The 22672-nt window shown below is 45.7% G+C and overlaps 2 protein-coding genes across 15 annotated transcripts in view; one reads left to right on the forward strand and one right to left on the reverse strand.

The window, feature by feature from the left end:
• Wdr76 (WD repeat domain 76) overlaps positions 1–12736 on the forward strand; it is a 34702-nt gene extending 21966 nt beyond the window's left edge. For 7 of the 12 annotated variants that reach the window (XM_087652058.1, NM_001430425.1, XM_087652053.1 and 4 more), the window contains 5 exon segments: positions 1099–1254; positions 4116–4330; positions 5956–6108; positions 8056–8109; positions 10481–12736. In XM_087652058.1, the coding sequence (XP_087508184.1) occupies positions 1099–1254; positions 4116–4330; positions 5956–6108; positions 8056–8109; positions 10481–10742 (840 nt within the window). In that variant the 3' untranslated portion in view covers positions 10743–12736. 12 annotated transcript variants of the gene reach the window in all.
• Positions 12737–13306: 570 nt separating this feature from the next.
• Frmd5 (FERM domain containing 5) overlaps positions 13307–22672 on the reverse strand; it is a 270865-nt gene continuing 261499 nt past the window's right edge. For 2 of the 3 annotated variants that reach the window (NM_001430431.1, NM_001430433.1), the window contains 3 exon segments: positions 13307–17062; positions 21303–21409; positions 22042–22110. In NM_001430431.1, the coding sequence (NP_001417360.1) occupies positions 16485–17062; positions 21303–21409; positions 22042–22110 (754 nt within the window). In that variant the 3' untranslated portion in view covers positions 13307–16484. 3 annotated transcript variants of the gene reach the window in all.

A 22672-nucleotide genomic window follows, 5' to 3' on the forward strand; every position in this document is an offset into this window, starting at 1 on the left:
CTTCCAGAGGACTCAGGCTCTATTCCCAGCATCCACATGGCAGCTCACAACATCTGTAACTCCAGTTCCAGGGATCCAGTACCTTCAGACTTTCCCTTGTACCAGATACATCAACACGCACATAGGCTTTCAGGAGTCTTTTTCATCCCAGAGCTCCCAGCATGCTAGGCAAATACTCGACCAACTGAACAGCACTTATTTCCGCTTATGCCAAGTAACTTTTAAAATTCAAACTCATGAGTCTAGAATTGCTTTTGATATTACATATATAAGAGAATATACCCATTTTTATTGATTTGCTTCCCAAATTACTAAAATAATTTTCTGACTTCATTAAAATGGAGGGGTTGGGGATGAAGCTCAGTTAGTAGGATGCTTGCTTAACTAACATGTAGTTCTTGGATGTCCTGGGACTTGCTGTGTTGACCAGACCAGTCTGGCCTTGAGGTGGTGTGTCGCCATATTGCTAGGACTAGCTTTAACAGTCCCCCTTCCCACCAGTCAGCTCAAGTGATCCTCTTTTCTCAGCCGTCTGCTGTCAGAAGCAGTGTATTGATTGATTGATTGATTGATTGATTGATTGATTGGCTGTTATGAGGAAACTAGTTGAACATGTGGAGTTAATATGACCCAGTATTTTTAAACTGATTATTTGGAAGCAAAGAATTTCAGTACAAAGTTGTTGGTTCTAGTCCTGTAAGATGCTCAGAGGTTAAAGATGCTTGCCTAGTGAACTCACATGCTTGCCTAGTGAACTCACATGCTTGCCTAGTGAACTCACATGCTTGACTCCAGAACTCAACATGGTGGAAGGAGAGAACCAACTCCTCAAGGTGTCCTCCGACCTACACGTGTGCATCGTGGCATCTCTGTGGGCATGTTGTTGTACACACACACACACACACACACACACACACACACACACACACACACACACACACAGATGTTTTCCAAAGGTTACTGGTGTTGCTTGTCTGTGAATGTAATGAGAGTAAGTCCCGACTGTCATTCCAATATAAATCCTTTAATGACAGCAAGACAGCAACCATAACTACCTTTCCTAGTTGTGTCTTTCCCTCACCTCCAACTCTCTTCCAGACCCAGCAGAGTGAAGATGGGGCGTATGCCTTCTGTCCTCACAGCCAGCCTGTTAGCTGCCTTTCCTTCTCACCCACCAACCCAGCCCACCTACTGTCCCTGAGCTATGACGGCACTGTGCGCTGTGGCGATTTTTCCACGGCTGTGTTTGAAGAGGTGAGTGCTAATGGATTTGCGACCTGACGTCAGATGACATTCTGGATTGTTGATACATGCCACAGAGTGACTCCTGTGTCAGCCTTGTTGAGAGAAGTGTGTCACTTTAGATCAAGTCTCATACCGTCCATTATCAGTTGTGTGACCTTCATAAGTTCCCTAACTTCCGTGCCTACTTTCCTCAGCTATGAAATGGTATAGTCATAGTATCTTCCTTATAGAGTTGTCATGAAAACTAAATTGGACTAGTAGGAATAGGTAAACTATTCTTTTTGTTTGTTTTTTTTTTTCTTGAAGTAGGGTCTGACAAGAAGCCCAGGCTGGCCTTGAACTGATTGGTGATCCTCCAGTCTCTGTCCCACATGTCTGGGACTATAGTATGGGCACATGCCACCATATTCTTGTTATATGATCATTTTATTTGTGAAAAACCTTTTGAGTAAGAGTGCTGCTCCATTTCTAGGCTTAAGCTTTGTGCATATTCATTTTGTGCTGGAGACTGCATCCAGCTAAGATACGCTAGATACAAGATCTACTGTTGAGCCTAACCCCATTTTTAAAGAAATCGCATATATTCTCGCTGGTCTGGAATTCCTTACATGGTCGAGAATCATCTTGAACTTTTAATCCCATCGCCTCCATCTCCCAAGTTCTCTATGTAGGTGCCCACCACAGTGACTGGTTTACGCTGTGCATTCCGGTAAACACTGTCCCACCTGAGTGACGCTCCCACCTCGGCCCTCCCAGCACAGTTCTAACACACATGCTGAAGAGATTAACTCAGTTGTTTTGACCTGGCAAAGTAAAAATTGACTCGGATATTAGTGATATTAATTTTTTTGTCAAGAAACATTTACCAAAGGGGTTTGATTTTTTGACCATCTCTTAAGGATAAGGCCTTTTCCTGGGCTGTTCAACCCATGCTAGGACGATGGAGCATATGCTGTTTGAGAGTGTTTGGAGGTTTTAGCTCAGTGATCGTATGCTTGCCTAACATGCATACGGCCCTGTGTTTGATTCCCAACATGGCAGAAAAGGAGAAAAAGAAGGAACAGTGGAGGAATCCAGGCGCTTAGACTTCTTTTTGAGACAGGTTCTTTTTTTGTAGTCCTGGCTGCCCTGGAATTTACTGTGTGGACTATACGGGTCTTGAACTCACAGAGATTCAAGGCCTGCCTCCCTGAGTGCTGGGATTCAAACCTCGCAGTAGATATTTTTAAAAGACAGTTCACTCAGTGAACTGAGAGAGATGGCTCAGTGGTTAAGAGCACTGATTGCTCTTCCTGAGTTCAAATTTCAGCAACCACATGGTGGCTCACAACCATCTGTAATGAGATCTGATGCCCTCTTCTGGTGGGTCTGAAGTCAGCAACAGTGTACAATTATATAGCTGTTAAATAAATAAATCTTAAAAAGAAGAAAAGAAAAAGACAGTACACGTATAAAAGTGCTTGTTGTGGGGCTGGGGATTTAGCTCAGTGGTAGAGCGCTTACCTAAGAAGCGCAAGGCCCGGGGTTCGGTCCGCAGCTCCGAAAAAAAGAACCAAAAAAAAAAAAAAAAAGAGTGCTTGTTGTATGACCATGAAGACCTGAGTTCAATCCCCAGGACCCACATAAAAATTGGTATGCAGGGGAGAGATGGCTCAGTGGTCGCTGGCTGCTGTTCCAGAGGACCCAGTACCTACACAGTGGCTCTTAAACATCTTACCTCTACTTCCTGGAGATTGGGTGCCATCTTCTGTATGCATGCATTGGACACCAGGCATACATGTGGCGTTCATAAGTCCATCCAAGCAAAATACTTATAGACAGAAAACTAATAAATCTTTTTTTTTTTTTTTTTTTTTTTTGGTTCTTTTTTTCGTCCTGGAACTCACTATGTAGCACCATACTGTCCTCACTCAGAGATCCATCTGCTTCTGTCTCCCAAGTGAGGTGTGAGCCACCGTGCCCAGCTCTGAAAGTGGAACGATTTGATGCAGCTTTATTAACTGAGGAACTTTAATCTGCGCCAGCGGTGGAGCTCAGTTGGTAGATCAGGCACAAGGCCTCGGTTCCATCGTCAGTGCCATGTCGATTGGTACAGTGGCATATGCTTGTGTCCTAGCAGCTCAAGGACCTCAGTTGTCTGTCTTGAGTTTGAGGCCAGCCTAGGCTATGAGGGACCATCTTTCAAAAACAACAACAAAAGAATTTTAATGTTTGTTTTTCTGTCAACAACAGTTACAACTGAACATCTAGTCATATATCTTCGCCTTCCCTTGGATGCAAAACTACTTCTCAAATGTAATTTAGTTCTATCGAATTCACAGTCAGTTCTTTTTCTGCTAAGTTTCATGGAGTAGATTTGGGACTGAGGGTGTGGCCGTGGCGTGGGTTGCCGTTTGATACAGGCAAGCCTCAGTTTTCATTTTGCTTTGTATTCCCTGTGTAGATGATAGACGGTAAATGACATCATTTGGTAAAGTGTTCCATAACTCCCTTACTAGGGATGTGAACATTGGTTTTCTCTAAAAGAATGTTTTCTATAATCCCAGCACTTGGGAAGAGAATGTAGGAGGATCAGGAGTTCAAGGCCAGCTTAGGCTACTTGTAGAGGTGTGAGGACAACTTTGGGGAGTCTGTCGTCCTGTCCCGGTTTCCAGATAGAGTCTTTCTGCCTGTGTTATTGTGCTGGCACACCAGGCTGCCTGCCTGGCCTCCTCTCCATCTACTGCCATAGTAGGGGTGCCATGTTGGGGGTACAGAAGTGTGCCCTTGTCTTTTTCTGTGGGTTCCAGGGATTGGATTCAGATCGTCAGTTTGTGTGGTGATCCACCTCCCTAGGCCCAGTGTTTTAAGGACCACTGCCTCTCCCGTAGGTGTACAGGAACGAGAGAAATAGCCTGTCCTCCTTTGACTTCTTGGACGATGCCTCTACTCTGCTAGTGGGACACTGGAGTGGACATTTGTCACTGGTGGATAGAAGGACACCTGGGACTTCTTACGAGAAGTTTATAAATTCGTCTTTGGAAAAAATCAGAACTGTTCATGTCCACCCGTTATCCAGACAGTATTTTATCACGGCAGGATTGAGGTATGCTTGTTTTCTTCCTGGTTTGTCCCTTTGTGTGTTTTGAGATAAGGTCCCCCCTTTTTGTCCCAGTCTGTTTTGAAATCTACTAATCTCCTGCCTCACCTTCTCAAGGATTATGGGTTTGTGACCAGGCAAGGCTTGAGAGATATGCTCTGCAGGCAATGTTAGGATTTAATCCTTCTCATGTCACAAGTACATGGCTTATTTCATAGACCTTGGCTGGCTTTCTCTGTCTCTGTGTCTCTCTGTCTCTCCTTTTTCTTGAGACTGGCCTGGAAATCAGAGATGTGCCTCTGCCTTCTGAGTGTTGGGATTATGAGCATACCTCTTGACCCCCATCTGACTTTTGTGCCATACAGTAGCAGATAAATTTCTTATTCACATTGATAGAAATGTTTTGAGTGTAATTGCTTTTTAAAGGAATTCTTTTGGTTTAATAAACAGAAACTGTTGGAGAAGCATACATCTGTCCCTTCACGTCTGTCCCTCCACACATATCTCTTCACACCTGTCCCTACACACCTGTCCCTACACACCTGTCCCTACACACCTGTCCCTACACACATACCTCTTCACACCTGTCCCTTCACACCTGTCCCTACACACCTGTCCCTACACACATATCTCTTCACACCTGTCCCTACACACCTGTCCCTACACACCTGTCCCTACACACCTGTCCCTACACACATATCTCTTCACACCTGTCCCTTCACATCTGTCCCTTCACGTCTGTCCCTCCACACATATCTCTTCACACCTGTCCCTTCACACCTGTCCCTACACACCTGTCCCTACACACCTGTCCCTACACACATATCTCTTCACACCTGTCCCTTCACACCTGTCCCTTCACGTCTGTCCCTCCACACATATCTCTTCACACCTGTCCCTTCACACCTGTCCCTACACACCTGTTCCTACACACCTGTCCCTACACACCTGTCCCTACACACCTGTCCCTACACACATATCTCTTCACACCTGTCCCTTCACATCTGTCCCTTCACGTCTGTCCCTCCACACATATCTCTTCACACCTGTCCCTTCACATCTGTTCCTTCATGTCTGTCCCTTTGCCACTGCATGTGTTTACTTCTACTTTTATGAGAAGAAAACTTATAATAAACAGAAAAATTGTTGTGACCTATAACTTGGCTCGTGTTACTTTGTTTCTTGGAGATACTGAAAAACCAATAGAAACTAATCTCTGTGCCTGGCAGGAACATGGACTTCTTTCTATACCTTGGAATTTTTCCTTTTATTCATTTTTCTATACCATTCACTGTCTGAAAAGTTATAGATTAGAGGGTTTTGTCTTAAATGTTCTTTTTTTTTTTTTAAGATTTATTTATTAAACATAAGTACACTGTAGCTGCCTTCAGACACACAGGAAGAGGGCACCAGATCTCATTGCAGATGGTGTGAGCCACCATGTGGTTGCTGGGATTTGAACTCAGGATCACGGGAAGAACAGTCAGTGCTCTTAACCAACCACTGAGCCATCTCTCCAGCCGTCTTAAATGTTCTCAGTGTAACAGGATTCTGCATGTCTAACTTGGGCTTAGCTCCACTTTATGGGCTCGCTACATGGGCTGTGCTGATAAATTCTCTTCCTGTCCCAGGGACGTTCATGTTTATGATGTCAGGTGCCTGAAGTCCGGGAAAAGCCAGCCTTTGATCTCCCTGACTGAGCACTCTAAGAGCATCGCCTCTGCGTACTTCTCCCCCGTTACTGGTAACCGAGTGGTGACCACATGTGCTGACTGTAAGCTCAGGTAAGCAAAGGAGACCAGAACCTGTGTCCAAGGAAATCTCAAGTTCAGAGACTGCAACTATGGTGTGTGTAGAGTAGAGTTATGTTTACTGCGGTTGCTATGGAATCATCATTAGTGTTACATACAGTATCACAGTCTCTTTCTCCCTTGTGCTCCCTTGCCCTATCTCCCGATGTCTCAGTGTATTTTAGGTTGGCCTTGAACTTGTGATCCTGCTGCTTTGGCCTCCTGAGTACTGGGATTATAGATGTGTTCTGGATCTACCTTAATAGTGTGTTAAATGGAAATGGGCAAGCCGTTCAGGCATGTGGAAAACAGTAAAAAATGATGCATCTGCCTAAGCTAGTAATAGGTGTTGTTTTAGGTTTTAGCTTTGGTACTTTTCTATAGCAACCTCCCCAAAACTGATTTAAATCAGTTGAACTTAGAAACAAAAATAATGTCAAGTTAAAGAAACACGAAGAGGGGCTGGGGATTTAGCTCAGTGGTAGAGCGCTTACCTAGGAAGCGCATGGCCCTGGGTTCGGTCCCCAGCTCCGAAAAAAAGAACCAAAAAAAAAAAAAAAAGAAACCCGAAGAGGCTTTCGTAGTCCCAGTTTCTTGACAGCCCAGAAAAAATGTGTGAAGATACTTAATGCACCTATACGGGAAGACAATTCTGTTCTCTCCAAGATTACTTACTCTTGTTTGAAATTTGCAAGCTCTTTAAGAGTTGGAATTCTTCTCTTCATCAAGTATCTACTGAGTGTATCCCTGGGTCAGGCTCAAGAGTGGTGAACACATGGCCTTCGGGTGTCCAGCTGGTGTCCAGCAAAGAGAGTGAGCATTCCCAGGACATGGAGCCAGAGTTCATCATGAGGGCATAGCAGCCCACACCCCCTTCTACTCACACAGGCTTTACCCTTTCTGTTCATTTATACTCCAGAGTTTATCTTCCTGTATTATATTAACCTCCAGTAATTAAGCAATAATCAAACCAGGCAAGCTCTCATGCCAGGAGATCAATTGTTCTGTGTCAGCTGGGCGAGGAGGGGACATGAGATACAGACAATGGCTTCTTTCTACCCTGACCTACCCAGCAGAGGATTCTGGGTCCCTCCACTTGCCTGCTGGCCATCACTATCAGACTGTCACAGAGTCAGAGAGTCAGAGGAAGACTGATCTTTGTACATACATGCACTCGGAGCGTTTGTGCTTTTCCTTCCATGGCCCTTATGTATGTTAGACCAGTTTGTCTCAGTCAGGGTTTCTATTCCTGCACAAACATCATGACCAAGAAGCAAGGTGGGGAGGAAAGGGTTTACTCAGCTTACACTTCCACATTGCTGTTCATCACCAAAGGAAGTCAGCACAGGAACTCAAGCAGGTCAGGAAGCAGGAGCTGATGCAGAGACCATGGAGGGATGTTATTTACTGGCTTGCTTATTCGTGAATATGAATATGGTTTTATTGCAAGACTGTCCTCGTACATGCTAAGCTAGTGTGGCAGTACCTACTGTAATTACAGTTCTCAGGAGGCCATGGAGGAATCGACAGTTCTAGGCGTACACAGTGAGATACCTTTTTAGGGGGTCTCGGGGAGCAGAGTTTCTCTGTCTAGTCCTGGAACTTACTCTGTAGACCAGGCTGGCCTTGAACTCAGAGATCTGAGTGCCTCTGTCTCCCAAGTTCTGGGATTTTAAGTGATAGTGTTTAGATATTTCCACCCTAAGCTTATGATACAGCCTGAATTTTACAGTAGTCGACTATGTACTTAACTGTTAAAGATGGCATCAGAGGTTAGAGTCTGATCCCATATAAAGTAACAATTCTATTCCTTCTGTGAACCATAACAATTCTATTCCTTCTGTGAACCATAGGTATCTTAATTAAACACACTTACACTATTTCAGAAAAACTTGAGAATCTAAGTAACATGACTAATTGTCTTCAACGTTTATTTTGCAGGGTCTTTGACAGCAGCTCCTTATCTTCCCAGTTTCCTCTCGTCAGCACCATCAGGTAGGCCTCCATGCACAGAATTCCTAAGACCCTGGATGGCTGTGAGTCGCAGCAGTGCATAGAAGGCACACGTTAGGCCTATGGCTGTCAATGGGAAGCTATAGTCCTGGATTTGTGCTGCGCCGTGAGCTGATTCCTGTCCTGTCAGGGGAGCTCTTCTGGTCTCAGGGGCCCGACTCCTGGTCTCATGTGCTCTCTGAGGGACTGACTGTTCAGTCAAAGCTCAGAACTTTATTGTACTTGAGTTATACTGCGTTCCTTATTCAGGAAGACTACGACTTCTTGATGTGCCTGTTTATTCTGGGCTTCTGTGGCCTCCTTACCTTTTGGCCTTGTGTTTCTGGTCGCCTTCTTGAACCTACTACTTTATGGGACTTCATTTCACACTCATGCGTCTCTCTAGTCGTTGTTTTACCATTTTTACAGTTGGGGTTATACATGTAGTGGCTTTGTTAGCGTCAGTTTTCAGAGGCTGCATTTTAAGCATATTTTTTCCTTTTTCATAACTTTTGCCCATTCTTTTTATTTTTCAAACGTTATGTTTTAGTTTATCAGTTTCTACTAAAAACGAGTTATTATTTCACACAAATAACTAGCTTTCCCTGACGTTATTTTAAATTAGCTGAAATTCCTGCATGACTTCTTTACACTGATTTCTGAGTGCAAATGTTCAAAATCAAGGCACAGTACCCCCTCCCCCTATCTTATTGTAAACAGACAAACTCATTTAAAATCTGAGGGTTTTTTTTTCTGTTCAGTTTTTTTGAATGCTGTGCTATTTCTTGAGATTTTAAATTTTACACTTTATTTTATCATTTATTTATTTGGTTTTTCAAGACAGGGTTTCCCTGTGAATCCCTTGACTGTCTTGGAACTCACCCCGTAGACTAGGTTGGCCTTGAATTCAGAGATCAGCCTACCTCTGCCTCTTGAGTGCTTGGATTAGAGGCATGTACCACCACCAACTGGTTACATTTTAGTCTTTATTACTGTGCGTGTACAGGCGGGTTTGCGCATGTGATGGCACATGTGTAGGTTAGAATGGCTTTCAGGAGTGGGTTTTCCTTGCCATCATGTGTCCTGGGGACTGAGGTCCGACTGTCAGGTTGAAGCATCTGGAGTCAGTGTCAGGTTCTCGTTATGTTTTTTTCGATATTATTTTTGTCTATTTAGGGTCTTTTAAGTTTTGGTATGAATCTTAAGATTTCTGTTTCTATTTCTGAAAAAAAAAAAAAAAGATGGCATTGTGATTGCATTGAATTCGTAGATTCCCTTGGGTAGTATGAATATTTTAACATTAAGTTTTAAGCCATAAACACAGGATGCCTTTGTTCAATGTAAGTGGTGAGAGGCCATCCTTACCTTATTCTGATCCCAGAGGGAAAGGTTTCAGTCTTCATCAATCTGATGCCTTGTGGGCTTCTCACATGTATAGTCTTCATTGTATTGGGCTTGTCTCTCTGTCCCAGTTTGTTGAGTGACTGCATCATGAAGGGATGTTAGATTTCGTCAGACTCCCTTCCAGCATCTGCTGTGGTGTTCGGGCACATGGCATATTGTACTGGGTATGTTGTTATGGTGGGTCAGTCTTGTCTCCACTTGACCACAGTGTATAGTTCTTTAGTATGCTGTGAATTTGGTTTGCTAATATTTTTTGATTTTTTTTTTCTATTGTTGTTGTTTTGGTTTTTTTGAAGAAGAGTCTCTTTATTCTAGGTTGGCCTGGAGCTTGCTTATTACCTGAGGAGGACCTTGAACTGAGAAGGTGGACGCAGGAAGATTGAGAGTTCAAGGTCCTCCTCAGGTAAAAAGCAAGTTCCCTGGCTTTGATTGGCTTTGACTCCCAGGACTGCATAAACTGGTGAAGTGTGTAGTATATGCATGTAATCTCCTTACCTGGGAGTCGGAGGCAGGGGGATCAGAAGTTTACACAGTGAGTTCAGGGTCAGCTTGGGCTACGTATGACCCTGGCTTCAAAAAGAAAATCTTTTGTTTATAAAACTCTTTTTAGACTTATTTACATGTATGAGTCTTTTGCCTATGAATGTGTACCATGAGTGTGCCTGATGCCTGCTGAAGAGGGCCTCATGGAGCTGGAGTTATGGATGGCTGTAAGTCATCATATGGGTTCTGGGAACCAAACCAGTCAGTGTTCTTGACTACTGAGCCATCTCTCCAGGCCCAGAGGAAGGTACCATTGCCATAGGCTGAGAGTCACTGCCCTCTGAGCACACACGGAAGGCTAGAAGACATAGCAGGCATCGGCAGTTGTTTCTGCACTGGCCTTTGCTTTTTAACCTTCTCGCTATGCTATTTTGAATTATTTAACAGGTAAAAGTAAACACTATTTTGCTCTTGTTTTTCCCACTAGGCACAACACTATCACTGGGAGGTGGCTAACAAGGTTCCAAGCTGTGTGGGACCCTAAACAAGAAGATTGCTTCACAGTTGGTAGCATGGCCCACCCACGGCGGGTAGAAGTCTTCCATGAGACGGGGAAGAACGTGCATTCTTTTGGGGGAGAGTGTCTTGTATCTGTGTGTTCCCTCAGTGTTATGCACCCTACACGATATATTCTAGCTGGAGGTAATTGCAGTGGGAGGTTACATGTTTTTATGCACCAAGAAACCTGAGTTATGGGGTAGGGTCAACAAACTGTTCCAATTGCTCTGTAGCTAAGGAACCTAGAGACTTGTTGGACTCAACTTCGTGCATCTGTCTGGTCATGTGGCATACTTAGTAAATAGAGCATTGCTTTCCCAGGGAGACCTCCATGCAGAATGTGCTAAGATGTTCCAGTGCACTTGTCCGCTTCCAGCACTTCTAATTAGGCTGTACTTTTCAAAATTCTAACATTCTAAAGCTTTCAGTGGTCATTATTAACCTTTTGTGGCATAATGAGACCATTTTGATGCAATAGTAATCTGTAGATCTGTGATTTACTTAGTTTGGGGTAAATATTTATTTCTCAACACTGGACTAGGTCCTAAAAGGTCATCTAATTATGAAACATTATTGAACTGCAGAGACTGTCCCATGTTTGACAAGTATTCTGCTGACTCATACCCCACCTTTGAAACTTAAATGGTTGTTTTGCTTTGTTCTTGAGACTGGATCTTGCTATGTACCCGAGGTTAGCTTTGAACTTAGTCCTTCTGCCTCACTTTTCCAAGTGCTAGGACTGTAGGTATGTATTACATGCCCAGCCAGAACTTAGTTTCATAAGCTAAGAGCTGTTTTTGAGTCCTTGTATCTCAGTTCAGTGTTACTTGAAATCCCAGAATAGTCACTGGAGAACAGATGGCTTCTATGACTCGGGCCCACTTGGAGCTCTGTCCTCTGCCTCTGGGTAGCTCCTGAAATGGCCCGGGACAGCACTGTGTTTTAACTCACACCATTATCTAGGGAATAACTGTACAGACTGCGCTCCAGACAAGGGGCTTGTAGCTTTTCATGTGAAATTAGTAACCCCAGTGTAGTGACAATTCTGTCACTTTTAATCCCACAATACAGGGCTGCTTCAGATAGTTCACAGCAACTGACTATGATTTGCCTCGTGCTCTAACAGGGGCGTGATTTGTGCCAGCTGCAGACAGTTTCTGCAACTGTGTTAAGTATGGAACTCTGGGAACTTCTCAGAGGGTGTATAACTGCTAGGGCCCCGGTAGACAGGGTGGGGTGGTTGGTGGTCATTCAGGGGCATTGGTTGTGATTTATTAGCACTCATGCTCAAAGAAGCAAAAGGAAAGAAATTAAATTCCGGGACCCCCCCTCCCATTTCTTTCCTTCCCACCTCTAGCCTTTCTCTCTCACCTAGTGTTGGGAGGTCAAGGGTGGGGGATGGATAAAGGGTGGCAAAGAGAACCCACAGAGTAGTAAAGACCAGCTGCAGTCCTAAGGTGGAATAAAAAAAAATTGAGCCCCGAGTGTTGGGTGCCACTTCTATCTGGTCTAATTTTTTCCCTTTTGTTTCTTCTTTGATCACAACAAACAATAACCAACCAACCCTCCTGAACAGCCAATAACCACTAACCATCCCTTGTGGGGCCCTCACATTTATACACCCTCTGAAAAGTTCCCAGAGTTCCAAACTTCACACAATCGCAGAAACTGTCTGCAGCCGGCAAAACCACGCCTCTGCTAGAGCAGGAGGCAAATCGTAGTCAGCTGCTGTGGGTGGTCTGAAGCAGCCCACATCCCACACCCAGGATTGAAAGAACATATTCTTATATTTCTGTGTTGTCTTTAAAGAAACCAAAAACGATAGAATTCTTATCTACTCTAGCACTTGAGTAGAGGCAGGAGAATCAGGAGTTCAAGGCCAATGTGGCTCACCTTCCCTTTCCCCAAATTAATAAAGCACACAAAGTAAAATTACAATATTTTTATTTTTTAGAGGGCTTTAAAATAAAAGTGAGCTTCATATGTATATATGTATATATGATATATGTTTAAATATATTTTGCTGAATCAGTAGCTTGGTATCACAGTGTATTCAACATTTTCCCATTATTTGCCAAAGTTACTACTGAAGGACTTATAAATACCTTAAGCAGTATGTTTGGATTGTAAAGGGGAATACTCAATTGTACGTCAGAGAAATAAAGTGATACGAATTTTCGTTGAATAATGTCTTTGAGAAATCTTTATGACCCAAATTGGACCCCCAGCACCTACATGGTGGCTCACAACCATGTGTGACTCCAGTTCTCAGGGATGCAGTGCCACCTTCTGGCCTCTGCAGGTATTACAGTACACGTGGTATACAGGCATACTTGGCACGGGTTCTACTCGTAACACATAACGTTAACACAAAGGTCGAAATCTAAGAGTTTAGTGTGGTGGCACAGGATTTTAATCCTATCAATTGGGCAGATCTCCGAGTTCAAGGCCAGTTTGGTCTACCTAGTGAATTCCAGGCCAGCCAGTGAGAGCTCATCGAAAAACAAAAAGTGTTCTTATTATGTGTTTCTGATGCATGTGTGTGTTGCCTAGGAAGTCGGAGAAGGTTGTCAGATGCCCTGGAACTCGGTTCTAGCCAGTTTCGAGCCACCATGTGGGTGCTGGGATCTGAACCTGGGTTCTCTCCAAGTACTGAGCCATCCTTCTGTTCATTTATTGGTAACTCAGTGAGACCAGTTACGATGTTTTTTGTTTTGTCTGTTTGTTTGTTTGTTTTTTAAAAAAAGACCCATTCTTTTACGGTATTTAAATATTTATTGAATTTAAAAATAATCTTCATGGCACCAATGATTTATGCTAACTACACACTACATATGTAGAAAAAAGTACATTGCTTTGAAGGAAAAATGTAACTTAAGATTTGGCACACGAAAGGTTAACAGCCGTATACTTTTAAATGAAACTAAGAAATTCACATTTGTAGGTAGTTTATCCTCTACTGCTTAAAGGTGCAGTCCACTATTCTGTAGGTATTTCCTCTGATCAATGATGCTATGCACATCTGCTTTTCTACAGCGAGATCAACTAATTCTGAGAGGAAAGAAGAGACATAGAACACAGCAAAACCAGACTGAAAACTGAAACTTTTTTTATGATGGGAAAAATACTAAAAAACACTAGTCACCACTAAAGGGGGTTTGTTACTGAACTATTGAAAACCATTTGGAAACCAAATCGAAGGAAGCCTTTTCTGTCCTTATTTTCTGGGCTGAGCCTTGGGGGCCGGGACGACCTGAAGGTTCCGGGTCAGATGGTGGAAATCGCACGGATCGCAGCACTGTTAGGACTCTAGACACAAGAAACACACCAGGCAGTGGCAGGCTGCCTCTCTCTCGAGGCTGTGAAAGGTCAGAGGCAAGGCTACCACTCACTGCATAGATGCTGTGTTCTACAAACTGAGGTAGGAGCACCACACTAGAAGGCAATCTACTATGTTGCATAAGAATAGAATTCCCCGTTCACACCAGCCCTGTTTCCCAGTAGCCTTTGCCATCAGGCCTGTGCTAGGTAAACCTTTGCTATGCAGTTGACAAGTGGCAGTGGCTCATTGCTTTAAGTGATCCCTGGTCTTTACTAGGATTCCCCTCCGTTTGTCTTGTTATGTGGTAAATGTTTTAGACCTCATACAAATTGTTGCTGGTACAGAAACGATCGGAAATGATCGATAGGCCTGGATCCATCCTTAGCAACACTGCTGTTCACAGTGGCAGTACTTGATCTTGGTATTGGATGACATCACTGCTGGCTGGCTCTTGGAGCACCCTGCAAAGCCCCCATTAGGAAACACTTCTGGGTATCTTACACAAAACAACGATCGAAGCTGGCCCTGTGTGGGTTACGGTTTGTGGACAGGTGGGCACCGGTCTCTCCGCATACTGCAGTTTTAGGTGTATTTTTGGGAAGTGGGAGGCTGGTGATCTGAGACAACCTCTCGTGTATCTCAGGGTGGCCTTAACTTATTATGTGACTGAGGATGACTTTGAACTTCTAATCCTCCTGCCGCCTCTCTGCTGAATTCTGGGACCACGGGTCTACGCTACCACACCTGGCTTTGTGTATTGTTAGCAGTCAGATCCAGGGCCTTAGACATGCTAAAAGTACTTTCCCTCTGAGCTATCCTCAGCCTGAGGCTTTTCTCACATGTTCGTGGAACAAGCCGTGTTCTCGGAATGATGCGTGCATTTTCAGGAGCGAGCTAGGGTGGCAGGGCATGGTCCACAAAGTCAAAATTTTATTAAAAGAAGTTTGTTGACCTCTGGTCTAGATAAGGATGTCATCCACCTTGAAATTATGTAAACGCCCTCCCAGCATCTTCAGAACCCTGTGGTTGGTGTTTTTGTGGTTGCTTTGTTGGGGTTTTTGGTTACTGTTGTTCTTAATGGCTGTCATATTAATAAAGTGGACATGGTTCTACCCCAGGCAACAAAATAAGAAGAGCTCAGATACTCTACAGCCCAGTCTGTCCTGCATCTGAGGCTGTTCTGCTCCACTGTTCTCTGGTCCCTGGAGATACCCCTTGACTGTCCTTTATATGAGTGAGTCCTCGGGCCTCAGATGATTAGCAGTCTCCCTGAGATGAAAACAAGCTCTTGTGTTATCGGTGGTAAGAGGTGTAGAGGCCTGGGGACTGCTGCTCATCTTAGTGTGTGCGTGTGTATGTGCGCGTGTCCTTGTCTGTGTGTGTGTGTGTGTGTGCGTGTGTGTGTGCATGTGCGTGCGTGCATTCCTATGCTGCTGTGAGCATCGCTAAGTGCTCCTTGACCTTGTTTGCAGGAGCAGATGTTGACCACAGTAAGTGTTGGTCTCTGCCACGGTCAAATTCTGTGGCCTTTAGGCATTGATTAGAGATTCTGCTCAGTTTTCCTGGTCCCTTCCAATGCTGCTGCTCCTTCCCGATGCCTTCCTCAGATCTGTTTCTCTCTTGCATCTTTTAATTCATAAAGTAAAAACAAAATATGAATAGATAGGAAAATAACATTTTGCTGTTAAAATAGAGCTTGAAATAGTATTTTTTTTGGGAGGGAGGGGCACTCCCGCAGCTCCAAAGGCTCTTGGGTGCTCAGCACCTGGTAACTACACCGTTGGGACGTTTCTGACAGCACATCCTGGCACCACTTTAACACCCAGAAGCACTAGAAGTCTTGAGCTTCTTCAGGAAAAAAAAACAAACAAAAAACAAAAAACATTAAACCCATTAAATAAAACTCAACTGTCCACTAGGCTCTAGTCTAAGGGCACAGACTTACCCACCCCTGCTGCTGCTGCTGCTGTAGAGGAAGTCCCTTCAGACGCCCACTCTGCTCAGATTTGAAAAAACAAGAGAAGAAAATCCGACTCAGACTATCGCAAGAAGCAACTTTCTATTTAACCATTCCACACAGTTTACTTTGTTAAGCCTTTCTGTCTGGCAAGGAAGCCAGTCCTGCCTGTCCTTAGCTCTGGCCTCTCCTGCTGGGTCTCCCGGAACCCACTGGCACCAGTGAGAAAACTGCAGGGTGCAGAGGACAACGGTCCGAGTCTTCAGCTAGTGTCCCATCTACTGGGTGACACTACTGCAAAATCAGTATAGTAAAATAAATGACTTTTATTTGGATACTTTCAAAATAATACACATCTATGAAAAATTAACGTTCAAACCCCAAAATTATCCTGCATATTGAAGGATGAGAAACATTTGCGTTGCTGAGCCATTTTTTGGAAGAGCCTCTGAAGAAATTGAATGTTCCCAGTTTACAGAGCATTAGCCTATATCCCTTTCTTCTGGGAAACAACCCTCCTAGGCTGCAGTGGACTTTGAGTCATGAGAGGACTTGGTGTGGGTGCCGATGGTTCCGCGATGGGTCCCATTGCTGGGAATGGGGAGCCGGGTTCCTTGGTCCACCTGGCTAGTTATTGGGAGGAGTCATGCCTTCTCAGGTGTCAATGAGCAGGCTCACCACTGAGCGGATTTTGCAGGCAAACCATCGCCTGAGGGGACAAAAGTATTGATAGTGGAATTGTTCAAACTCAGGGGTCTGGCGGATATCTCGGAAAAAAGCAACGTCAAGGTCAGACTCAGTAAGGATGATCAGGAGGAGGAGCAAAACAAAGAGGAGTCCCACGGTCACAAGGAGCAAACGGAGGACACTTAAAACAAACTTATTCACCTGTTCTTGCTCTGACCCGCCGTGCCCCTGACACAGGGCCCTCAGCTCTCCTCCCAGGGCCTCCGCCTCTGTGGAAGTAGGGGTGCTGGTCTCTGACTCCTTCTCCTCCTCAATGCTACACGTGGCTCCATTGATCTGCCGGGAGAGCAGCATCAGCTCCAGGCTGTGCTCGGCTACAGGGGTGGGCAGCACACTGTCTGCAGGGCTGTAGGCCTCATCTGCTATCACAGCTACACGTTCATTGCTGTCTGCCCGGCTGCTTCTCACGTGAGGCAAGAAGGTGTCCCCATGGGAAGAGGACCGCACTGGTGTGGAATGGGCACTGTCTCGTAGGGACTCCAGGCCTGGAAAGGCAAAAGGCACAGGAATTAGCTTTCAAGGTCACAAGATACTTCCTATGCAATGGCGTCCGTTCTGTTCCTTGGGTGCCTCTGTATGCTTTGCTTCACAGCAGCAGTAGCTGTGGACTCCATATTTAGAAATCAAGAACAGGACAAAAGAAGGACCCGGCAGACATTTGAAAACATTTAAAGTTTTCACTTGTATCTTTCAACAGCCCCATAAAGTGCTGAGGGTGAATAGTTACAGAAAAGTCACGTGGTTGTGGAACTGTGGACAGAATCCAAGCATAGTGGTGTTGATGGGATGCAGGGCTCATTAAGTCTGCAGCCTGCACCTGCCTAGGGACTCAGGCACCCAAGAAACGTGTGACTAAGAGCTGCTGCTCCAGGACTCTTTTTTTTTTTTTTTTTTTTTTTTTTTTCCAGAGCTGGGGACCAAACCCAGGGCCTTGCGTTTGCTAGGCAAGCGCTCTACCGCTGAGCTAAATCCCCAACCCCGCTCCAGGACTCTTGATGCTCTAGTTTCTCTGTCTTTCCTGATGCAGCCTCTGGCGTGTGTGATATGAGTGCTTTCTGCATCACTGACGGGACAGAATCCTTTAAGTCCTGGCTGTGGCATGATCCTGGCCTCTGCCCTACTTCCTTTCCTCTGGAGGGCATATGACACTCCCTGAAATGCCTGTCCCCTCACAAGGACATCTATGACAGCCAGATCTCCCAAGTATGACCAGCTTTGGTGCCAGCAGCCACTTCAGTATAAAATATCTTGGCTTGTGATTAATCCCTAAGCTGGCTGAGGAAGGAGAGGCTGACATCAGGACAGTGAGTCAGAAGCCATGGCATACTAAGCTGTTGGTGTCTTCAGTAAATAAGATAGGCAGGCAGTAAATAGGCAGGCAGGCATTTCTAGTAGAACGCCTGACCACCACAGTTGTTCACCAAGCACGTTAATGTTCTGTTCTGTCAACAGAAGACTGCTGTAAGGTCATTCCATATCAGGCTAGTCCGAACAAGAAAATTTAGCCAGCACCCTCTCCCCATCGCTCCACCCTCTCCCTCCCTCCACTTCTTCCTTCAGCTTAAAACCTTTTTATGGATGGATTTTATCTCTGTTGTATATGAAATGTATCTCATTCAAAATGTTGTGTATATTTAAATTATCCAAAAATATCACCATAAACTTTTAGCATGTGGAATAGCATCCCGCTTTAAACAATTTGTCTTGTATTTTAAATGAAATACAGGGCTTTGTTTCTTTTCTAAGTTGCTAAGGTTCTGTTATGGCATTTCTTTTTTTTTTTTTTTTTTTTTTTTTTTTCCTTCGGAGCTGGGAACCGAACCCAGGGCCTTAAGCTTGCTAGGCAAGCGCTCTACCACTGAGCTAAATCCCCAACCCCCTGTTATGGCATTTCTAAATAACCTTTTGTTGCCCCTCCCCCACCCTGTCCCCTGCTCCCCTGTACTGTCCCACCCCAGTACCCTCTTGTACACGTTCAGAGCACATGTACTCCGTTTTCTCAAAATGGCTCATTTGTTTTTCAAAGACGCCATCTCTTGAGCCCCACTTTAGCTTTAACTTTCTGAGTATTCAAAGGTAACATTGAACTCGGATCCTCCTACTGTCATCAAACGCTGGGAGTGCAGGTGTATGCAGCCATGTTAGGCTTACCAAACTCAGAGCCTTCTGCGTGTTACGCAAGCATTCCCCCAATCGAGCGACTTCCTAACCCCTCACCACCGCCATGGTCTCCTTTCTGGTTTCATGGCCTATAGCCACTCCCACCTATGTCAAGATTTAAAGGTAGAATACAAGAGAAAAACACGTAGTATTTGTCTTTGAGTCTGGGTTACCACCCTTAATAGTTTCCAGATTTTCTACAAGTTTCATATTTTAGAAGATTTATCTGCTCCAGGAGCCACATTTGCCTGCCGTTCCTCCAGCCCATTAGGCTCAGTGCTGGGCGAGGTGGTACAGCAAGACAGGTGTATTTACCTTTGAGGTGCTCTAGCTGACGCCTCTGTCCAGAAGTGGCTCCCAGTGGGCCAGGGGGGACAGTCGTTAGGACCCTAGCCTGAAGCCGAGGTCCCATCCTCAGGATGCGGATGCTTAGGGGCCGAAGGCAGTGGTTAGTCAGCCGGAGCTGGACATGGACTCTGGTTTGAATCTTAATTAGACTCTTTCCCATGGCGGGCCAGGAAGGCAGTTCCTTCTTCAAGGGAAACCAGCCAGGCCTGGGAGGCACGGAGAGGAAATAGCCAGCTAGGGACAAAGAATCTTCACCAGTTCCATGCCATGGCAGCCCCTCCAGCGATGCCTTCTACCCCGACAGAGTGCTGGCTCTGCGGGGGCCGCAGGTCAGGCTGAGCTGCAATGAGGGAGAAGCTTGGAGAGGAGAGGCCATCCTTATCAGGGGACTGGATTCAGTCAGAAGTGCTTACGTCCATAAAAAGCAATGCCTTCCTCTGCAGCTTATTCCCCGAGGCCCTGCATGGCCCCGGCTCTCAGAGGGAAGGGGAAAGGCCGTGGACCAACTACAACTGTCCCAGAAAGTAGGCTGTGAAGTCATGGGCAGGCCTTATCTAGGCCGTGTACACTGAAGTCACAAGGAACTGAGGAAGAGGTGGCTCCAGGGCTGGGAATGGGTCCGACTATTCCCCCACCCCCACCCCTTTGGCTGAGCTCCAAGTTCTGTCCCTCCATCGACACAGTGGGTAAAGGAAACTGATTCCTGAGTGTCCTCTGGGCCTCCACAGCAGATACTTAAGCAAAAGAAGTCACAGTTTTTGTTTTTAAAGTGTTCCTGTTTGTGGGGATTTCGTGCTTCATTCAAACTGTAATGCTGTGTTGTTATTTTATTTCTTTTTTTTTTTTATTTTTCCCCATTTCTGGAAAGCAAATGAAGTTTTTCTAGAAAAGTCAGAGGGCTTCTGTGAGGTGCCTTCGAATGGATCCTGTCCCATGGATTTCGTTTGTGCCTTTTGAAGGCCCTGCTCCCACACCCCCCCCCCCCCCCCGTGGCTCCTCCCTGCAGTCAGCTGTGTTTGTTAGCCGCTGGTCACTTCCACACAGTTGCAAAAGGCCAGGTGGGAGGGCTTCTCTTTAAAATGCTGTACCACGCAAAGGATTTAGGAGGCTGAGGCAGGAGGACTGTCTGTGCTACAGGGCACCCTCATCCTAACCAAAACAAATTCACTCCATGGACATTAGCTTCCTCACCAGTCACAGAGCAGGCAGGGAGGGGCTGCTTTTCACAAATGAAGCAACCGCCTGCTGCCTGTTTAGGCGTCTCCATGGAGTTCTGAATCAGCCACCAGTGAATACTCAGGTCAGCTTCATGCATCACACCCTAAAACTTAACAGGAACCAGAGACCCTCTCAGAATGATACTCTTCCTTACCAGAGCAGTTCTGTGTTTGAGACAAAGCACTTTATACTGACCTTTAACTCAGGGGGGTCCTCCTGCCTCAGCTTCCTGAGTGTTGGGAGTATAGGCATGTGTTTTCACAGTCCTCTTACTTCTGCCTCCCGAGTACTGATCACCACTAAACACATCATTGCTGGGGACTGAACACTCTGCTAGTGTCCCCACCCTTTGTGTAGAACCTTCTACCTGCCACTGGGCTCCCACCCAACAGACTGCTGTTGTCTCTAAAGCAAATACGATTCTTTTCAAGTCTCTGGTGGTTTGATCGAGAATGTCCCCCACAGTCTTGAGTGTTTGAACACTTGGTGCCCAGTTGGTGGCGACGAGGTTTAGGATCTGTGGTCTTGCTGGAGGCAGCGTGGCACTTGGGGTGGGATCTGAGACTTCAGAGCTTCACTCGCTTTCACTCGCTTCAGGTTCTCTCCCTTGTGCTTGTCTGAAGAGGTTAACTCCCAGCTTCCTGTCTGAAGAGGTTAACTCCCAGCTTCCCGTTCCATTGCTGCCAAGCCTTGCTGTCCTGCCTCTCTGCCATGATAAACTTTTGTTATTTCAAGATAGGGTTTCTCTATGTAACTCTCGGTGTCCTGGAACTCACTCTGCAGACCAGGCTGGCCCTGAACTCAGAGATCAGCCTGCCTCTGCCTCCAAATACTGGGATTAAAGGCCTGTGCTTGGCTCAAAATAAACCTTCCTGCGCACATTGCCTTGGTCCTGGCGTTTTGTCACAGCAGTAGAAAGTAACAAATACGACTCCTGAGGAGGAACTTAGCCACGTCAGCGTGCAGACCTTGGCGTCATTTCCAGGCGCCCACACTCACCTTCCATGATAGAGATGTGCACAGCTCTTCGTCGTGTCCTGGGGACGCTGCTCAGCCGTGGGCCATGGGTTATGGAGGGACAGCTGCGGCTAGGGACCATCCCTGCTCTGAGAAGCAATGGACACAGAACCACTCAGTGACAGATAAGGGTGTCTAGATATCTAACAAATTCTCTTAACCCTTGACCCCCGAGTCTCAGATTCTGTGTTAGATTCCCTCACTTCCTTTCTGCCGTGTGTCTTGGGAGGCAGACAGGACTGTTAGGGAGTATGACCCCATGCTCCTGAAATGTCTGAAAATGGTACCAGTACTTTTGCTAGTTCCCATAGGCTGCTTAGGGGAGGCTGTGTTGAGGCGCAGGTAATAATTTCTCATTTCCAGAAGTACAGGCTGGATTTCTCAGCCAGTCTGTGTGTCTATCAGGCTTGGGGGAGGCAGGCTTCTAGAAATACATGATTTATGGACACACATGACATGATCGTGAGGTTTCTGGAATGGAGTAATTCCAGAACAGCTAAGGGTCTTCGTTTGCCACATCTTTAGAGCTCTCTGCTGTGGCTTGTCTTCCCTGAGCGGTTACAGGTCGTACACGGGTCCCGAGCCCCACATGATAAGGGGCCCCTCACTCTGCTGCCCTCTTTTGTGTCTGTTTGGTCAAAAGCTCCATGGGGCTTGGCTTGCGAGATCTTTTGAGCTTCGGGGATCTGTGCTGGAGGTGGTGAGGCCGCCAGCAGCCTACCTGTGTATTTCTGGTGGTTCCCGTTTGATCTTGGCACTCGACTCCATTACTTCCTTTGCAACCCGGCCACTGTCAAATGGTAAGATAAAAACAAACGGCAAGAAAGGCAGTTCTCAGGCCCAGGCTCCAGGACCTCAGGTGCTCTGGCTGAGTCAAGAAACAGAGTTCTAGCACATCATGGTGGCTTAGCTTAGCTCTTCACTGCTAGAGTCTCTGGGATCCTCCTGCCCCCACCCCTTTTTGAGACAGGCTCTCATTGTGTAGTCTTGGCTGTCCTGGAGCTCACTGTGTAGACCTCAAACTCACAGAGAACTGCCTGCCTCTGCCGGAATTAAAGATGTGATCACTCATGCCCAGTTTCTTTCTTTCTTTTTTTTTTTTCTTTTTCGGAGCTGGGGACCGAACCCATGGCCTTGCGCTTGCTAGGCAAGTGCTCTACCGCTGAGCTAAATCCCCAGACTTCCCCCCCCCCCCCCAGTTCCATTCTTAATTGGGAACAATTCCTCTAGTTTCTGTGAATCACCAGGAGAAAACCCAAAAGCTGTCGGAGCAGGGACACAGAACTTTCACAGTTCTTGGTTTGCTCCTGCTGCTGTGATGGCTGACTCCTGGATTATGTTACAGTTAGAAA

The sequence above is a fragment of the Rattus norvegicus genome, chromosome 3 (genome assembly GCF_021556685.1).
Source record: "Rattus norvegicus strain SHRSP/BbbUtx chromosome 3, alternate assembly SHRSP_T2T, whole genome shotgun sequence".
NCBI classification, from domain to species: domain Eukaryota; kingdom Metazoa; phylum Chordata; class Mammalia; order Rodentia; family Muridae; genus Rattus; species Rattus norvegicus.